Source organism: Pantherophis guttatus, chromosome 5 (assembly GCF_059756535.1).
Source record: "Pantherophis guttatus breed Tessera chromosome 5, ASM5975653v1, whole genome shotgun sequence".
Taxonomy (NCBI): domain Eukaryota; kingdom Metazoa; phylum Chordata; class Lepidosauria; order Squamata; family Colubridae; genus Pantherophis; species Pantherophis guttatus.
In genome coordinates this window covers 91,183,269-91,204,327 of record NC_142067.1, presented here as the reverse complement: position 1 = coordinate 91,204,327, position 21,059 = coordinate 91,183,269, and the positions used below count along the sequence as shown (strand labels likewise).

Here is a 21,059-nt window from a genome sequence, read left to right as displayed (position 1 = left end):
AGGACACCTGCTCCTCCACCTTTGTGACCTACACCTGTGTCACACAAAGGTGTCTATGAAGCTACCAAACCAATCACTAAAGCTAAAAAAATTGTCATTTTTTGCAAGGTAGCCATAGCATTTTGGATGTGGATCGCCTCTTGCTATAGATCAGGGGTGTCAAACTCAAGGCCCCTGGGCCATGCCCAGTCTGCTGTGACCACCCCAGCCATGCCCCTTCCCCTCCTCCACCCCCCCCCAGGACAACCACAATGCTGATCTGGCCCTCAATGAAATCAAGTTTGACACCCCAATATAGGCTACTATGTTCACTGCATTTTTAAAAAATTGATTTTTTATAGTGAAACTGAAAACCTCGCACTTAATCCAATTTAATTTACTTTATTTTATGTCTTTCTAATCACCTGGCTGTCCTACACATTTCAGTTATTTGTGTTTTCTCCATTACTAAGTTATCTCACTCTGATGCTGGATCAACTCAAACTGGCCTTCCAGAGCAGTTCCAAATTGAATTTTGGATCCAGTATTAAAATAGGCTAGGAAGTCTTTTCACACCCTCAGGAAAATGTGTAAATTAAGCATGTTCAAAGAAAGAAATGTAGCCTTCCTCAAATTTGACCTCTTGCTGACTTTATGGATAAGCCCATGTAAATAATTATTGACTGAAATATGAAAGTTTAGTTTGCCTAAATTAAATGTGTTTTTCAACTTCTGCATTTGAGCTAAAACAGGTGTTTTCCCATAAAGGACCCAATAATGATCATTAACTAGAGCATTTACATTTTATAATCTGGCCTTAATTATTGCAAATAGGGACCAAGATAATCTAATGTATGTTCCTTTTTCAAATTGCCTTGATAGCTTCCCCAAAGAGGGGGATTGGAGAGCACGGGAAGATTGTTGAAAATATTGGAACAAGGAAGAATTGTTGAAGAGAGAGAGCACACTGTTTGGAGATTCTTGTTTCCTAATCTTTAAATACACATGTTGTATAGAACTAATGGCCAGACTCTTTCCCAGCTTTTCTTTTATTATCTGACCAGAGATGAAGAGGAGAGACCCTCAACAGCACTCCTTAGCAATCAGACTCCAGAGGCTATCTCCACCACAACTGTTACCAGTTAAAAGTGGGCACTTCTTGCAAGTTTCTTCCTTCCTTCTCTGGCTGTTCTTGGTGATGTAGCAAAAAATGCATCTCCCTTCAGACAGAGGTTCAGGGCAAAGTGGATTAATAGTGAAATTTGACAGGTTAGGTCAGGACTGTCAAACCTCCGGCCCATGGGCCAGATGTGTCATGCGCTGGCCATGCCCACACCATTAAGGGGAAAAAATTCCTGATATGTGATGCCACCGTGACGTGAGTTTGACACCCATGGGTTAGGTTAACACAAAACAATATGGCACTAGTTTGGCACTGTCTCTTGTTTGCATGTTTTTGCCTATTGAATTTTGTACAAATGGAAGGGCATTTGTTTGCAAAGAAATATGAATTCAGAATAGAGCTCTATTGTGCATAAGAACAACAAATGTGCTGGCATTGTAACGCATTTAATTTTGTAGCCTCTGAATTAGTTGTTTTTTATTCTGAAGAGACAACTAGTAATATAGACTGAGAATATGAATGTTTAATCTCTCTTCATTTGAAAATACGTTCAGAATGTTAGCATGTTTAAGCAAGCTTGGAGTCAATCATTTGTTCCTGGAGTTGTACACATCTGTATTTAATTTAGAAGTCATTATGGATAAGGAACCACAGTAACCACTATAGTCTTAGCGCTCCTTATCTGTAAATAGAAATTACATTTTTCCAGTGGCTCAGTCATAACGTGTATCAGGCACAAACCCAGAGATAACAAGATCAAATCAATTCCAATCCTTTATTTGCTTAGAGATTCTAGGATGTGGCTATCCTGATAGCATTTAGACTTATTTACCACTTCAGTGCTTTACAGCCCCCTCTAAGCAGTTTACAGAGTCAGCATATTGCCCCCAACAATCTGGGTCCTCATTTTACTAGCTTCAGTCTGAGGCTGAGTCAACCTTGAGCTGGTGAGAGTCGAACTGCTGGCAGTCGGCAGAGTTAGCTTGCAATACTACATTCTAACCATTGCACTACCACGGCTCACTTGATCCTCCCTCTCCCTCCAGCAGCTGAGGTCTGCAGTCTCTTAATCCAAGCCTCTTTCTGGGAAAGCTCTGTTGCCAAAATTCTCCCCCACTGCTTCTGCAGATGCATATTCTATCACATCATCAGTGGTTTACCATGTGGCTTATTCATTAAACCTGACCACACATTGAATAAGTGTAATCACTATCACCAAATCTGTATGTATGTGTTGGGAGATGGTGGGGGAGTGGATTCCTTTAATGTTTTCTTATATTTCTTGGATTTTGCTATTACAAAATAGGGCCATTGGACTATAGAATTGATGCCTGCCCTACTAAAATCTGTACAGCTCCTGATGTCCCAAAGGTGCTTTTTCAGGAGGCAACTGGACTTCGTTTTTTCTTTTGAAGATATTTTGCTTGTCATAAAATCCTCTCATTCCCCACTATCCTATCAGAGCTGAAGAAGCTTTTTGGATGAGAAGCAAAACATCTTCAAATGAAAGTCCAGTTCCCTCCTGAAAAAGCACCTCTGGGACAACCATGACCTGGATGACTGAGAATCTCTATAGCTCATGATGCACAGAAAAGTTGTTGGATTACATTAGACCATAAATTAGAAAGAACATGTAATAGGGGAAAAAGGGAGAAATGATTTAATGCTATCAATTACTATTAGTTACAAAAGCAGCCAGGACTTTTCAGAAGGAAATTACATTTAGTTCAGTTTTTAACAAATAATAAAAAGTGGAATAGCTTTTACATACAATTCACCACCATAACAATTCAGAGACACCATAATCAGAAATAGAAACACAGTATTCAGAAAACTGAAATAATAAATCCAGAACTATTTAGTGTAGGAAGATGGTTTCTTAGAGCACAAAATTACATCTAGCAGATTTCCTGTTATTTTAATCTGTACATTACTAAATCCATGTTCTTCTAATAACTGTTTGTATTCCAATGTATTTCTTTCCTTGCCTTCTGTCATACTGAGAGACTGGAAAACAGCTCTAGCAGGTTTTATTCGCTTTTCATCAAGTATTATCTCTGCTATTAGCAGCGCAATTCCTATATTTAAAACAAAAACAAAAATGTAGTAACATACACCTAGACTTTTGTTAATGTTTTTTTTATCCTACATGAAACTTTTCCTGTTAAAAGGAAAACAGGATTATATTTTTTAAAGATCAAATTATTGATACTTTAAAATGAGTATAGACAACGTGCATTCCAGGTCCCTCCAACCCCATTTTGTGGCCTCCCAAATCATCCCCAAATTGTATCACAGAATTCTGCAACAGTCCCAGAGATGAAATTCTCCCTTGCAATGTAACTGCAATCTGGAAATGTGGACAGTAATATCCTCCTACTTTTAAATATAAACAGTTCTGAACACGAATAACTAAGAAAAAGGAATTTGCCTCTTGTAGGTTGATGGCTGTTCTGATTCTGACCTCTTATTGAAACCATGATGGAGTTTAAGACTCTTTTCATGCAAGACTAATGAAGAGATATTTTAAAAAATCATTTTCACAATCTTCCTTCTAGGAACTTGAAATTCAATTCATATGCAAGTGCACATTATAGAAGCTGACATCCAGTATGGCAGATCAAGAAGCCTAGCTTGAACTACTACCTGGGAGGAGCCCAAATCAGAACTATAATGCAAAGACTTGATTTCCCACCACCACAAGTATAATCTTCATTAAAACGGGAGTGGAAGCAGCCATATGATCCAAAAGGAGATGGCAGTGATATGAGACGAAAGCCCCTTTTGTGCTATGATCCTGATCTGGCTTCCATCCTGCAACCACTATTTAAACTGGAAAACAAACCCAGCTACAGTGAATTGTATTTTTATATTTTATACAGTGGTTAGCTTGCTCTCCAACTTTGTCTGAATTCAACTCCATGAACTCAAAATTAAAGTACTTTGAGAATTTCTGAGAGTCACTGGAACAGTAGAATTTATTTCTGACTGAATAATTACAGGATTAGATTGCACATATTTAATGTGATGAGGCTAGGAATTTCAATGCTTAGCATTTAAACAGCTACTTTTCAAAATATGCAAAGCAGACATGTTCAACAATATTTACAACAATCATACATTGCTTTTAATTTTACAAGTACTGTGGAGGCACAGATCAAACTACAGATAGGCAGAATTTTACATAATTTTTGGTTGTTGTGATCCTTAAGTAGATCACCATGTGATTTCATTTTATGACCGTTTTTATGATTATCATAAAGTGAGTCACTGTGGTTATCAAGCAGATCCAATCTTTCCAGTGCTTTTTTGTCAGAAATCTTATTAAATGGAAGAAAGCTTAACTCCAGTCAGTAGTCAGTAGATTTGCTCCAATTAAATGTGCATAGAATCAGAACCCACCCATACAATTTTTCAATCTTCATGGCCACATCAATTCTATATATTATCCTTTGGCAAGCAACACTTTGGTAAAGATTCTGTAAGTTTTAAGGCTGTGCAAATCCTTCCAAAAAAGTGCTCTGTAGCACATGAAGGCACATTTGAGGCATCGGCATCCATAGCATAATGCTCTAAAGACAATTTTATATGAAATAAATACACAAAGTTATTAGATGAGGTATTGGGATTCTGGGAAAACCACTGGTATGCTGATTCTGCTATAGCATCTTTGTCAGTGAGATTGAAAAAGTACTGAATCTGTCTGAACACTGTAATGGATGGCATAAAAACCAAAAAATTAAAAATTCACTAGACAATTACTACAGGCAAATAGTTCTCAGATCCAGGAAACTGGTTTTCTTTTTCATCCTTTAAGGGCTAGTGTGGAGGAGCCAAACAGGGTAAATTGCCCTAACCAGATATTATATATGAGACTATTCTGGAACTACATTCTGAAGATTCAGCTGATGCAGATCATGGCTATCAGTGATCAGCTGATAAATCCAGGGACTGCAAGCTCTGGTTTCAATCCAAGACTTTTTAAAAGTACTAAATGGCTTGGAACTCAAATACTTGAAGGAATGCCTCTTCACGCTTTTATGGTTTTCTACAGATGCTTTTCTTCTAGTGCCTGTATTATCGAAGGCAGGCTAGACAACAGACAGAAGTATATTCTAAGCACAGGAATTGCTGCTATGGGATTCCTTCTTCAAAACCTGAACCCTCCTTTAGCCCAAGTTGATTTTCTTTTCAGTTTCAGGCAAGAATGTTATTTTTCAGCAAGAATTACTCTTTTTACTTTTTAAAAAAATGTTAAAGCTTTATCTGCTGAATTATGGGTTTTAGAGATATAATAATTAGTTGTACTCTGAATCCTTAGAGACAGATGTTTGTGCAGTGTTTTAAATAAAATACTTTGGAGTTAAAAATTAGCTACAATTCAGTTTGTCTTAACATCATTAGCTTTCAAATCCCTTGTTTAATTGAATGAAAAACATCATCCATAGAGTTATGTAAATGTAAAACCAATAAATCAATTAATAAGGGGGGAGGGGGATTTAAACTCTTACCTTGCTTGGAAAGAGCAGAGAGTTTGTTTAACAGTAGAGAAATCTTTTCCTCAGAATAATGATGTAAAACCCTTGAAAGAATATAAAGATCTGCTTCTGGAAGATTATCTTTGAAAATATCACCTACTTAATGAAAACATATTTTCATTAGTTCCCGCAGAAAGTGATTACATTTTCAGATGAATAGCTTCATAAACAAAATGAAACATGAAATAACATTTAAGTAAACTAAAATAAATAAGCACATTTCAAATGTATGCAGAACAGACCCAAATTTTTTTGGAGGGAAGAATGAGATTTTATTCTTATAATATTCTAAAAAAGCTCAGGGCTATATTTAACATAATGCACATAGATTCAAATATAGTGATCAAGTCGTAACATTTTCCCATGATTTCCATCACTGACTATTGGGGGCGAGTCTTTGGCCCCCACAGAGAGGGCTCGCAATCTGGGAGTCCTCCTGGATACGCAGCTGTCCTTGGAGGAACATCTGACGGCTGTAACCAGGGGGACCTTTTATCAGGTTCGCCTGATCCGCCAGTTGCGGCCCTTTCTTGATCGGGATTCCTTGTGCACAGTCACTCATGCCCTCGTAACCTCTCGCCTTGATTACTGCAATGCTCTCTATATGGGGCTCCCCTTGAAGAGCACCCGGAGGCTCCAACTGGTCCAGAACGCAGCAGCGCGGGTAGTGACGGGAGCAGCGTGGCGCTCCCATGTAACACCGCTCCTGCGTGAACTGCACTGGCTCCCGGTGGTCTTCCGGGTGCGCTTCAAGGTGTTGGTTATCACCTTTAAAGCGCTCCATGGCATAGGGCCTAGCTATCTTCGAGACCGCCTACTGCCACCAACGACCTCCCACCGACCCGTGCGCTCCCACAGAGAGGGCCTCCTCGGGGTGCCATCAGCCAAACAATGCAGGCTGGTGACCCCCAGGGGGAAGGCCTTCTCTGTGGGGGCACCCACTCTCTGGAATCAGTTGCCCCCTGAGATAAGGAGAATCCATGACCTCAGTGCCTTCCGCCGTGCCCTTAAAACTTTCTTTTTTCAACAAGCCGGGCTGGCTTAATTTCTTTTTAAGGGTTTTTTAATTGTTTTGTTTTGTTTATCGTTTTAATTAATGGGGCCAAATCTATATATATTTTTTAAATGTGTTTTAATATTTGTATTTGATGTTTTTATTTGGCTGTTCACCGCCCTGAGTCCTCAGAGAGAAGGGCGGTATACAAATTCAAAAATAAAATAAAATAAATAAAAATGAATTCCTGGATGTAAAAAATCAGGCTAAGCAATCCACTAACATAAAAAAGGGTCAATATTTTCATTAGAACCAAGTTGTTAAAATAAATTCAGTTAGCTTAATTTGCAGTCATATACATTAACATTTTATTGCAGAGATAATTGGAATTTTATTGAGATCTTATTTACTCCTGCAATGGGCCAAGTCTATCAAAGGTTTGCAGAACAGGTCACTAATCCACATAAAACTCATGCAATCTTTGGATTACAAGTGCCTTGATTTGGTCTACAAATGGTAGAAACACCTTTACCTGATACAAAGGATACTTCACAAGCATTTTGTCTTGAAAGTTGACAGCTGGTGACATCTGTAATAACTTCAGGAAGATCAAGGACAATGACTTGCATTTCTGGGTAGATCTGGACTAAATCATAAGCTAAAGCTCCAGTGCAACCTGCAGAGAGAATACAGAAATTTATTTTAGCACTCTGTGTTATTGTGTTGCGTATAAAAGATGGGAAGGAAGAAGTTCAGATAAAATGCATGTTGTGTTTGCAAGATCTCCCATAGAATTTATACTCACCCCATTTTTACTGGTTGGATGCAAGAAAAACAAACTGTTAAGCTTTTCGGGAACTAGTCAAATTCTTCATTTGGCATAAAATTATGCTGGTATTATATCTGTTGTCCCTATACTGGTCCTAATCTGTCTGTTTCTTTTCTCAATCATTTGATTTCTCTCCTAGTTAATGGGTGACAGATTTTATATACCTTGATAGGACACTATTTTAATATTAGTAGTTAAGAATAACTTAAACTTTCTCTCTGGGGACTGAAGAAAATGTTATAGAAACATGAAGGAAAAAATCTTACTGGGGCATGATACACCATGACCAGATACAATAGCATTTGCTGAACTAAAAGTTACCTCCATCTCTCTTATGTAATTTTGAATATTTAAGTTTGAAGGCAGGGACACAAAGACATTAATCTAAAAGTTTTTTTTACTGTACATTATCTCTCTGAAGTAGTAAAAAAAAAATCCTGTACTTAAGATATCTTATATAATCTTTACAAAACTATCCATTTAATCACAACTATACATTAGAACATTTTATGTCAATATGTAGGGGTAGTAATGCTATAATATATACCTCCCAAATCACATACAACTTTGAACTGGGAAAGATCAAAAGCTGTGCTGATGTCCCTTGCTGTCACTTTGGAACTGCTGTCCATGGCTCTCACAAAACGTTGCTTTGCCTCTGCAGACTGACAGTGGAAATCCTTAAAAAAGAAAGCGAGATCACAAAACAAGTAGATAAAAGATATGTTAAAATGTAGATCTTGAAAAAAGACCTAAAACAGTTTGGTTTCTCCTCCCTGCCTAACTTGTAAAGCAATGACAGAATTATACAACCCAAATAAATTACATTGCTTAACATTACAGAACATTTAATTAAAGCATTTTAGAATGTCCTACATACAGAAAAAAAATTCTGTTCTCTGAATCATGGTAGGGAAAGTTAGGGAATTTGGCATGAAAAATATCAGGAATAAGTAAAATAGAGATACAATACACTATTTTTAATGGCATACAGGGCACAATAACTATTTTAAGATCTTATATCAGAATAAATATTTTAATATCTTGTGATTAATATCCAGCCAATAGGAGATATGAATTAGGCAAATGTACATATTTTCCAGCAGGACTCTCATAATTGTGGAATGTCCTTCTTGAGGAGATAAGTCTCCATTATAGAGGCTAATCTTATGGACCAATCCCACAGAACCACTCTGGCTAAGGAGAAGATGGGACATCCACTGGTACAGCTGCTGAATGCTATTCATGAGGAAACCGCATGATCGGTATCTTGAAAGTTTCAATGCCAAGAGATGAAGAAAACCATTATGCTCTCAGACGTGATAGAGTCTTTTAAGGACACTGAATTTGCTCACTCACTTTCAAATTTACTTTTGGAAATTACCTATTCAACTACTACCTTAAGAATATTACTGGTAGAAATCTTCAAAATGGCAAGTTTGAAAAGTCCTTGGTGAGTTTACTTTTGTTCTTAAAGAAAAATTGACTATAAGATTAAGAACTTAAAGAATTAGAAATAAACAGCAAAGAGCTAAATAAGAAAGTGATTTAAGAAAGTTATAAATGAATTAAGGAATCAGACAAAAATTGAAATAATGGAGCATTAGGACTTTTATTATACGTTTGGAAATAATTATATAGATACATTCAGGGGAACCAATTTGTTTAGTCTATCTTAAGTTAAAATAGCAACTTGAGACATTATGATTTCAGAAACAGAACACTAGAGGGGGCTATGGATTCCAGGCAGAAAGAGAAAAGAGTGAAAAACTTACTATCTTTAGTCAGCACTGAAACTTGCAAAATAAAAGAAAATGCTTGATATTTGAAATACTTTAAAAGATTTTTAAAGAATGGGGTCAAAAAATAGCAGCTTCAATGATGATTGCTTCTCTGAAAAGATTATGTCTAAAGATATTAAAGAATTTTACTGAAAGAAAAACAAAAATATGGCAAAATATGCCTAGTAAGCTTTATATTTATTTTTAAGATTTTTTTTAACGTATTCGCTTTCATTAAAAAAAACTAGATTCTTCCCTACCTGAAACAAATCATTCACTTTCTTCTCAGATGTATGATGTATCTGTGAAGTTCCTTCTTTAACTGCTAGCTCCAAATGAGTAAACAAAGACCATAGGTGGTCATTACAATGAAGAATGTAGTCATGAAGTGAATATTCACTATCAGATACCAGGCATAGATTTGTTAGTTCTGCATTACTGTAACCTTTAAAGACATTTTAAAAATTACAAATTACAAACACAACATATTTTTAAAGAAAATTGGTGTACCAAATTCCAGAAAATTATCATTGTTTCTTCACAGATCAAATACTATGACTGCATGTAATTAACCAATTATCTTTGCTTATTAAATTTTGCACATCTCCTTGCCATGAAAACATAATTTTTTTAAAAAAAATCTAAAATGCATGGTTCTTTAAAATGGAGATATTATAAACAGTTTTGAGTGCAGTAGACTGCAGATACCAACAAGAAAATATTCAGGAAGTGGCAATGATTTTTCCCCAAAGGACAAAGCGATCCATAATAGTCTTCCTACTGCACAATCCCAAAAAGCTAAGTATCACTTATAAACATGCTAATACCCTGAAAATGGATAATCTGAAATTTGAAAACAAGTAACATTTGAGAGAAACCATTTTAAAACAAAAAACTCTTTTTATGCCTCAAAATTAAGGCTGCCTCCCTCCTAGCATGGTTGCAATTTTAAGGGAAGCTAGAGACCAGACAATCAATTCAACATCACAGCTGGTTATGTACTTGGGTGGGCTTTTTCTAAGGCCATTCCAAGTTCATTTTTCTCCACATGCACCTTTTTTTGCTAAACTATGTATAGCTTTACTCTACTTAGTATTCTAATTGCACTTGTATGACATTAGGATATTGTATACTCAACTTATTCTACACTTTCCTTCCAGAGTAATTTTAGAATAAAATATGACCTTGATGATTCTTTTCCAACAGACCAAGAGAAGCACAGGCATCAAGTAATCTTTCTGTTCCACGTAGGGAAGTATTAAGTTGATTTGCCGCATCTTCTGTGGTCACAGTGCCCCTATCTTTAAGAAGATCAAATATTTTCAGCTTACATGCCACAAACAAAACCTGCAGATATAGGAAAAATATTTAAAGGGAAATTTTGAATTCGACAGCTAGAAATGCTATAATCCATGCTGCATAATAAAAATTAAATACATATGGCCAAATAACAAATGTATTACCTTTGAGCCTTTAAATCCATCCAAAAGATGTGTAAGTTTAGAGAGGCATTGTGTTACATTTCTTGGTACTCCATTTTGAATTTCCATAGGTATCTTATAATTGCAATTGCTCTCTTTGCATTTTCCCAATTCCACAAGTCCACCATTTGTTAGCCTTTTGGCATCTTCCATTTTTGAAGAATCCATATCTGAAGAATCACAGTCTCCATCACTTAGAATCTCAAAAGTCTCCACTGAAGGGATAGAGTCATATTTTATATGCTGTATGGTATGCTTTGGGGGCGGATAATACAGTTCACCTAACTTTTTGCAGAAATGATTCAAAGGAAACCCGACCACATTCAAGAAATCTCCATGAATATATTCCACCAACATTCCCCCAAGTGCTTGGATCCCATATCCACCAGCTTTGTCCCTGAAGAAAAAATGCATGTACATGAACACACAACATTCAAGCATGAATTTAAAATGTTAGTATTTAACTTTAAAAAAAAAATTCTTAAAAAAACAACTAGTTAGTAAATTAATAAAATGTATGATGTCAAAAACAAAATAACCAGGATATTAAAGCTTAAGAGACTCAGTTAAAGTCCTCCTTAGACTCTTTTTTAAGACCTGGAATTAATGGCATAACACCATACCTCAAAACATTATTTTTCCTCAGAACAGAAATAAAAAGTGATTTTAAGTGCTAATACTATTGTAGCAATTTTGAAACATAATAATCAAATGAACTTCATGCTCACTTTTTTGTCATTTACAGCTAATAAATTTCACTATGTATGCTAGTTAATACGGTTTCCGAAAATGATACCACTGATAATTTCATTTTCATGGGAACAGAAATTAACAGAATAGAAATTCTATTGTGCTATATTCTCAAGTTCATACAATATTTCAGTGCCATTGATATTTATTTACATTGTGAAGTTGAACTTCCCAATGCTATAAGTTTTTAGACCAATGCAGTGAAGCAGTGCACTTACATTGGCTCACCGCTGTGGATATACTCCCACAGAAGTTCCTCAGAGAGTTCGGCAAATTTGACTTTTGTTTCTTCAAAGAACTCAGTGACTCCAGTGTCTAGATAATCATCTAAAAATGCAGAAGTATGGATAAAACCAATATATTGGATAATAACATCAAGATGAGCTACCTTCAGAAGACTTATTCCTGATCTTCACAATCTGTAGTCCATAAAGCAAGTTGTTGTGAGCATTTTGAAAAAGCTTTCAAGCTTAAAGCAGTATATCTGCACTAAAAATGGACATTTTGTCAAATTTTACATTCAAAATGTTTCAAAACGTGTTTCCACCAACCTTATCTAGAAATATGTTTGTACTTGAGTACAAATGCTGGATTCCCTAGTTCACAATGACTTTGTCTTTCCAGAGTGGATCCAATTTGTTGGAAATAGTTTCATAATTTATCTGGCTTTTCTAGTCAATAATGTCCTATCATTATCAACATCATTATAAGGAAGCATAGTAAACTAAATTGCTATAATACAGAAACGTTGCAAAAAAATTATATCTTTAGTGAGGTAATAGTATCATTTAATAGTTAACCAATATTCATCTTCAAAATAGAATTTTTTTGAATAGAAAATGCAAATTAAGTTTTTCAAAGGCACCTGTTCATTTATTTGTTCATGTATCTGTTGGTTTTGGATGCTTGCAATGTATCATTTTTTTTAAAAAAAAATTAAAAATGTGAATTAAAGCTGTTCTAAACCACCTTGAATTCCTGAAAGAAAGGTAGAATATATGTCCACCAAACAAGGATTAAAGTTTCAGAACTTCAATTGAATAGAGATAAGCTTAATTCCTGAAATCGCCAGACTCAGGAGTGCACTGCTAAAGAGTGGACAACTGTACAAATAATGAAAATTGATCTGACACAGATATCTTATATTACCTTTACTACTGCAGTGAACAATTGCAACACCTGTGACAACACTATGTTCTTTACCACTTAACCTATTAAAAAAAATAGAAAATTAGTCTGCCATCATTTTGATAAAATTTGGTAATGTATTCTCACATATTATGGTATAAGACTTGTCTCTCTTTCTCTCTCTGTATATATACATACATATGTATTTATATCATTGTGTAGCACATGGGACAACACAATATTTGCATATAGGCCTAAAGATATGTACCCATGTAGTAGGGCTGTATTGCTATTATCCTTCTCACTTTCTCATCTTCTCATTTCTTATCTTTTCTCATCTTCTCATCTTTCCTATTACCTTCTCCTATTGCTACCTTGTTTTGTCATTTGTTGTTTATTTCTTATGATTAATGATTCATGATTGTAGCTGTGATTTATTATCTATGACCTATCATTTATTGTCTCTATGTACACTGAGAGGCTACACACGGGAGATAAATTCCTTTTGTGTCCAATCACATTTGGCCAATGAAGAATACTATCATCTATCATCCATCCATTTAGCTAAATTATAGTCTAAATCAGTGTTTTCAATTTGCAATTTAAAATGTGTGGACTTCCAACTCCCAAGCATGCCAGCTGGGGAATTTTAGGACTTGAATTCCACACATTAATATTGCTGAAATTGAGAAATGCTGGTCTAAGTAATGGTAGTTTTTTTCAGGCTAATGTAACAGTTACAACAACAAAAAAAAGTATTCAACTCTTGGAAATGATGTAGCACATTGGTAAAATAGCATAAAGTCTTTCCAATCCAACACAGTTCTGTCAATAATACATTGAATATCTAAAATTAAAATTAAAAAATAGAATAGAATAGAATAGAATAGAACAGAATAGAATTTTATTAGCCAAGTGTGATTGGACACACAAGGAATTTGTCTTGGTGCATATGCTCTCAGTCTACATAAAAGAAAAGACACGTTTATCAAGAATCATAAGGTACAACACTTAATGATAGTCATAGGGTACAAATAAGCAATCAAATCATGTTAGGAAATAGTCAATATAAATTGTCAGGATACAAGCAACAAAGTTACAGTCATACAGTCATTAGTGGGAGGATATGGGTGATAGGAACAATGAGAAGATATAAAAGATATAATAGTGTAAAAACAAATAGAAACACATTAGTAAAAATATGCCCCATAGGAGATTGGAAATCAAAGCCTAGTGTACTATCCTACACTGTTTAGATTTCTCTCATACTAATAATATTTTAACAAACATTTTGGGATTTTTTTCTACCTGTAAAAGGCTGGTGTAAAAATAATGCACTGCAAATGGCCAGGCCTAGATAAAAGCATTATTTGCATTGAAATTTAATTTTAAAGCATATACCTGGAAAGCATCTTATAGGCATCCTGTTTGTCCACTGGTTTTTCCAAAATTTGTCCTCCTATAGTCTGAAATGGAAAAGTATACATATGTATATCTCATTCGGCTAAACATATTATGAAATTATCCGGGAATAAGAGTTTCAAAACTTGCAGCCATTAGGTTCTAAATAAAATTTGGAATAGTGTGCCTATACTTTTTATGTAGAAATAAATTATGTATCCTTGTTACAAAGAAGATACAAACAATGTGCATTTTGAGTAGTTAATTGTGGGTAAGTAAGTTCTGTCAATAATACATTGAATATCTAAAATTGGTGTATCAAAATAATTTCCTTTGTAGCTGTGGCTCAAATAAAACATAATTTATATATTAAAACATTTTTCCTTTAGTTTTATGGTATCCTTAACATGTATGCTGATTTATAGTTCTTCTTACAACTGTATTTATCTATACAACTGAATGCTTTATCTCATACTTGACAGAAATTATCTATTAATTAAAAATCCACTCTCTGCATGTATTTTGCAAGCAGAACAAATACTCAGAGACATTTGCCTTTCTACAAAGATATGAGCACTAAAACTAAAATAGTCATAACCCAAATACTCAACCAAATCATATAAAAGTGAATAAAATGAAGCATGTTAAGAAAAGCCATAGAAATACTATTAAGGATATAGGAATTAACCTGACACCAAGTTGGACTACTGGTCCATATATTATTGACATTCATTAGCAGCAGCAGCAGCAAAAAAGGGGTTTTACCCCATTCTGACTTGGCCTTTTGCAAACACATGTTTTTTTTCTTTTAGATAAAGTGGCTCTCTTTAGGACAAAGTGCCACACAGCACAACTTTTAAAAAAGCTTGTGGTGCTGGAATTTTCTGAATGAAAACATAATGAAGAAATCAAAGACACGTTGGTTTCATCACATTTTTGATAGCTATCATAATATCCAGGGGTGGGTTTCACTTACCTTTGCTACTGGTTCGCTTGCGCGCGCACCACTTCTGCACATCCGCAGAAGCTTCTGCACATGTGCAGATTGTATTTGATGACATCCGGGTGGGTGGACGCAGCCTCCCGCCGCCACTACCGATTCGTGTGAACCGGGGTGAACTGGTAGCAACCCACCACTGATAATATTTCTTCTAATATATATTGTATATATGCCCCTCGTTCTCAACAACGGTACATTTCAATGCAAATGAATGACATAAAAGATAATAAGGGAAGTGTAAATATGCTTTTTCTCACAAGTATAGTATAGTATAAAAACTGTTTCCAAGGAAAGTGAGTAACCACACAGGAAAAAGACTGTTAAGTTTAATTGTTTACAAAACATTTATTTCACAAAACAAGAAACTGCAACTTTTTGGGCTTTCTTCCATTTTGCTCATGCGTTTTTCATTCAGGAGAATGAAAAGCTGCTGAGAAGCGTTCTTTACAAATTTGTCTAAATCGATTTTCAGAAAAAGCTGCCTTACCACACTTCCAGCATCTTTCATCCTCAGACTGTATTTATGTAAAATGGTTACCCATTTTCCATACTAAACTAACTCCCTTATAATAGAATTAAAAATACCAATATTGGATAGACAAAACTGATATTTTAAATTTCTATTATGTGTATGGATCCAGGAATACAATAGAACTACACAACTACTACTAACCTAAAAGTTGTCAGCATACATATACTCACCACTATAGTGTCTGCTCCAATAACAATATCTGGTGTTTGAAGATGTTTCTGAAAGAAAAGAAAAATAAAACATAAAAGGTCTGTGTATTTTATTAAATTTTCTCCATGACAACATATCAATGCTCCTATAAACTTGAATGTTAACAGATAACAAATTAAGCAGAAAAAGCAACTTTAATTCAATAGAAGCAATCTTGATTTCATCCAAGTGCAGTCATTAATAGAAGATCAAATGTGAAAGGTGGATACTTGTAACCTGGCCAGGCATTTGATTGGTGTTTGGTGGATGGTGGGAAGCAAGGGGGAGAGAATAAACTAGCTGATTTTCTGTAATTTTAGAAGTCTGGATGGCATATATTTTCTTCTGAAGTCTTTTCAGAAGAAATATGGGCATACAGAAATCTTTGTCTCACACTATTGAAGGTCATCCACTGAAACACTAGATGGGGAGATTCATGTAGTGAATAAGGAGGACATCCTTATGCAATTTTCTGCCATCTGATATGGTGGTGACTACTACTTGAATGTTTTAAAAGGGTATTACATTAATTCATGGATGATAGGTCAAAGACTAAACATTAATCCCAGAAACAAAGATAAAGAAGGTTTTAATCATTAAAAAGCTCCAAAGGAAGAGGGCTATCATCCTCTTATCATAATTCAGGTATTTCTGAATCTGGTGAGCCACTCTGTGACAAAGAACATTGGGTATTGAATGTTGGTTTGGCCTCATCCTGGCTCAATATCTTAAACTCTTCCATGTATTTGAGCTCATTTTTTCTGTTCCAAGTTGAATGTTTTATCCACAGGTTCCATGTTTTACGTTTAACAGGCTGCCAAATATACATTTTGCACTAATAACAAATAGTGATGGTGAACAATAGTCTCCTTGGCTATAAACATTCAATTTTCCTATGGGCAAAATCAAGCACATGTTAAGTCAGGGATGCTTAGATCTGGCCCATGGGGCCAGCCTGGAAACAGCAAAGGACTGATCCGCAGTGCCTCTGCCAGCAAAACCAGAGCTCGGGGGGGGGGACCACACATGGCCCCCTTGCACCCCATGATGGCCTCCTGAAGCCCTCTGCCAGGGAAAACGGAGTTCAGGCTGCGCATGCCCCATTTTCTATGGCATAGGGCTATCAAAACAAACTAAAAACAAAACAAAAGGAGAAATGTTTCCTCTTTTGCATTTGAGCATGCAAGAAAGGACAGGAAAGGGGAAAGGGAAATAGAAAAGAAAAAGAAAAAGAAAGAAAGACGGGAAGAGAACAAGGAAGAAAAAATAAGGAAAGAGAGGAAGGAAGAAGAAAGGAGAAGGAAGGAAGGAAGGAAGGAAGGAAGGAAGGAAGGAAGGAAGGAAGAAAGAAAGGAAGGAAGGAAGGAAGGAAGGAAGGAAATAATAAGATTGAGGGACGGTCTCAGGGAAGTCCTGCCTTACCACTTGACCATCACAGGTGTCCCGACACGAGTCCTGTGTCACACCCACCATTTCCACGCCTCCCCAGCCCCGAGGTCAAACACAACCCTGATGAGGCCCTCAATAAAATCGAGTTTGACACCCCTGTGTTAAGTGGATGATAGACCCATTATTCCACCCATCCTTATTATCAACCATTCGCTTTCTACTAAAGGGGGCAGCATAATTCCTGTTATTTGATGCCAACAGAGGGATATAAGAAAAAAAAATATATCAATAAGTCAATGCAAGAAACAAACCATCAATAAAATAACCATCAACAAACCTATCAATAAAATAAAATAAAAATAGCCTTAATATGGAAATAGGCTCACCACATGCATTCTATTTGCTACTTCAAGTGCCTTCTGTTTTGCAGTTTCTACAGCATATTGATACGGGGCTGAAAAAGTTGACTTCTCAAGTGTTTCTTTGAACCATGATGGAACAACTTCAAACTGGAGACCCTATTAAACAGAAAGAATACATGAATGGAGGGGGTGGGGGTGGAATCATGCAAGATTTGTATTTTATAGACTGCAATCACCAAGGCCTTGGTGATTAAAGACTACTTAACACTATCCTCTTCAGAACTGCAGACTACAATCTGGAATATCTAGCATCACAGATGCAACAGGAGAATATAGTACAGTAACTTTTCTTATTTCATCTTTCTACTCTGCTGGCAGAACTTAATATTATCTCTCAGAAAGTAAGGGCTGCCTAAATTGAAAGACTGAGTGAGGTACAGCAGTTAACAAATGTTCTGGTTGGTCTTCAAAAACAAAAGAATATTTTGATAAAGCCGCCTTCTTGTTAAACCTGAATCATATCTTAATCATGCTTAAATACATTATTAATAAAGTAAGAGTTTAAGGTTTTAGGAGGAAACCATTTCACTGATTCCCACAAATTACATATAGAAGATATTGGAGAAATGAACAACTGACTAGCTAGAAACCTGAACTATTAGTTAAGTTACTTGTCCCTTTTGAATTTAGATGCCCTTCAGTTACAAACATGAGTATTCTTATCCACCTTATGAATTCACAATGATGATTTCTTAACTACTTGGTGAACTCAGCATACTGAGTGAAATATAAGCAGCAAAGGTAGCTGTGTGGTGTTTGCTTTAAGGAAAAAGAATATACAACACTAATATGATTAGGCTACAATTCTTCATCAGCAAGATAACCAAAGCAAAGAGAGTGGGAAGAAAAGATGGGCTGTTTCTAAACCATGTAATCTTTATAAATTCATCCTATAAAGATGGACCATAATCTAAACCATGTAATCTTTATAAATTCATTTTATAAAGATGGACCATATCTAAACATGAAATCTTTATAAATTCACCTTATATAAAGGAGAGCTATGTTAGCTTACAGTGGCAAAAAAACTGAGGAGGAGTCTGATAGCACCTCTTCAGCTAACAAATTGTATTACAATATATAAGCTGTGGCTCACAAAAGCTTATGTGTTTTTGTTAATCAGAATAAGTGCTACTACTAGACTTCTTGATGGGGTATATTCTTTATACATGTCACAAAGGTACAGGTAGTCCTCAATTTACATTTGTTTAATTACAGATCAAAGTTACAATGGCACTGAAAAAAGTGACTTATGACCATTTTTTACGCTTATGACTGTTGTAGCATCCCCATGGTCACATGATCAAAATTCAGATGCTCAGCAACTGATTCATATTTATGACGATTGTGGTGTCCCAGGGTTATGTGATCACCTTTTACAACCTTCTGACAAGCAAACTCAATGGGAAAAGCAGATTCGCTTAACAACCATATTACTAACTTAACAACTGTAATGATTCACTTAACCAGTGTGACATTAAAGGTTGTAATATGGGACAAAACTCACTTAACAAATGTCTCACTTAGCAGCAGAAATTTTGGGCTTAATTGGGGTCATTAGTCGAGGACTACCTGTATTGCAAATCATGCATTAAGGCATTACAACATGCACATTCTCGAAATGAGATCAAAAGTCTATCTATTGCAGTGTCCCGTTTCCAAATCTTTTTGGGAATTCTACAACCAGAGATAAATGTAATACAGTACACTTCTGATTTACTGTATGCCAAAGAGGAGGGTCCCTCCGATCTCAGAGGTGTCCCATACTTATGGGGACAGCAGGTGGGAGCACTATTCTGCATTAATATTTTACATCGTTATATTGATGTCTACGGCTACATCTGATAAATTCCATACAATGCCGTCGTGTCAATGTGTATGCTTTTCCTTTCACAGATGTGCTGTCCATGGATACAATTACTTAGACTAAAGTGTTCCTTATTCTGATCTTCCATTAGCTCCTTTAGGAAAAAAGAAAATTTATACTGGGGTGGGAGGGGGAGGGTAGTATGTACAAAATCTCTACCGTTGTATGACAAGCTTTTTCAACTTTTTGCACCGGTTTAATGGGGTTTTTTTGAAAAAAGTTTTTCATTTTTATTTCTCATACACATAATATAAATGTACATTCTCTTATATATAATTGGTCATACATATATATATTTTTCTTAAAGAAAGTATAAAAATAAGGCATTTTAATTACATTCGGGGTTGCTCTTCTACCCTTTCTTTTCCCTCGTTTCACAACAAACCTTCTCCTTCTTCTTTCCCTTCCCTCCCTCCTCTCCTCTCCTACTTTCTCCCTCCTCCTCTCCCTAAATCCCCTTCCTTTCCCTCACTCTTTGCCTCTTTTTCCTTTCTCACCTTCTCTCCTACTAGTCTGCTGCCTTTTCTTCCTCTCCTTTCCCCTTTCTTCCTTTCCTCTCTCTCCCTCTCCTCTTCTAACCCTCTCCTCCTCTCTCCTTTCTTTCTCCTTTGTTGTGGAATATTTTCCTTGTTTGTATCCAAGCAATTCCAGTATTCTAATAATATATACTTTCTTTTCGCTTTCTTTTCAGTTTTACTCAATCTATCGCTGTTATCTTCATAATTGTACATTTATCCTTATAGTCTTCTTTTCCCCCCTCCCTGCACCAGTTTAGTTTTGTAATTGCAGGTTTGTAAGCCCCATCCCATACTTCAGCCCACTGAGCTTGTCGATCCGAAAGGTCGGCAGTTCGGCCGTTCGAATCCCTAGTACAAGTCTCCTGAGTGAACAGGGGGTTGGACTAGATGACCTCCAAGGTCCCTTTCAACTCTTTTACTGTTAAACCGTAGTCCCGTTCTACAAAACTGCCAAGTGTCCTTTCAACTGTGTTGCAATCTTTGAATTCTTTTTGAGGAGAGACCTGAATAGGCGCCTAAGTTTGCTTGAGCGAGGATTTCAAGGGCATTTTCTTCGGCATTTCTCAACTAATATCCTTCTTCCTCGGTACGAAAAACGGGACCGACGGAGCCGCGAAAGGGAAAAACCCTTCCACCACCTTTCCTATAGGACAGGTGCAATGGCCCCTTTATATGTAATTGTTAAAAATCCAGCAGCTCTGCCTAGATCTGATTTTTTTTGTTTTATTTTTAATCTTTAATTTTTTTGGAAATGCAAGGAATTCTTCCAAGCCCACCAACCCGCCGTTTAAACGAATCAGCGCACTCACCATGTTATTTAGGATCTCCTGCCTGCGCGGGGAGCCGCTTGCCAGCACCACCCGTTTGTCGACCAGCTTTTTAAGGACCGCTTTGAGCACCATGGCTGCAGATGTCGTGAAGGCGACGTCGCATAAAAGCCCAGGTGCGAGGAAAAAAACCCAATAAAGCCAGAACGCCAGAGGACAACCCACTAGGCCCGCGGAGGGGAGGGCGGAGTCCAAAGAAGACGTGGCTCCTCCCTCCCGCCTTCTGCGCTCCGATTCGCCTACGTGAGCAGCCCTTATAACAGAGGTCTTCAAACTTGGCAGCTTTAAGACTTGTGGACTTCAACTCCCAG

The 21,059-nt window shown here is 36.3% G+C and overlaps 1 protein-coding gene and 1 long non-coding RNA gene across 4 annotated transcripts in view; one reads left to right on the top strand and one right to left on the bottom strand.

Annotated features, from left to right (window-relative positions):
- Nucleotides 1-4,061, top strand: part of LOC117673794 (uncharacterized) — an 8,330-nt gene extending 4,269 nt beyond the window's left edge. For both annotated transcript variants that reach the window (XR_015734520.1, XR_015734521.1), the window contains exon 2: nucleotides 3,661-4,061. This is a non-coding gene — a long non-coding RNA (uncharacterized LOC117673794). The remainder of the gene's footprint in view (nucleotides 1-3,660) is intronic.
- ASMTL (acetylserotonin O-methyltransferase like) lies at nucleotides 2,740-21,059 on the bottom strand. 2 transcript variants are annotated; one of them, XM_060686659.2, is made up of 13 exons: nucleotides 20,731-21,059; nucleotides 17,501-17,632; nucleotides 15,707-15,754; nucleotides 14,005-14,069; nucleotides 12,625-12,686; nucleotides 11,694-11,802; nucleotides 10,708-11,122; nucleotides 10,429-10,591; nucleotides 9,505-9,689; nucleotides 8,011-8,143; nucleotides 7,167-7,310; nucleotides 5,614-5,739; nucleotides 2,740-3,180 (listed from the first exon to the last, which is right to left on the bottom strand). In XM_060686659.2, exons 1-13 carry the CDS (start codon nucleotides 20,821-20,823, stop codon nucleotides 2,957-2,959), a joined length of 1,899 nt encoding a protein of 632 aa, XP_060542642.1. In that variant the 5' UTR covers nucleotides 20,824-21,059; the 3' UTR covers nucleotides 2,740-2,956. The 2 variants fall into 2 exon arrangements, with proteins under 2 accessions (XP_060542642.1, XP_034287312.1); XM_034431421.3 differs by having other exon boundaries at nucleotides 5,614-5,736.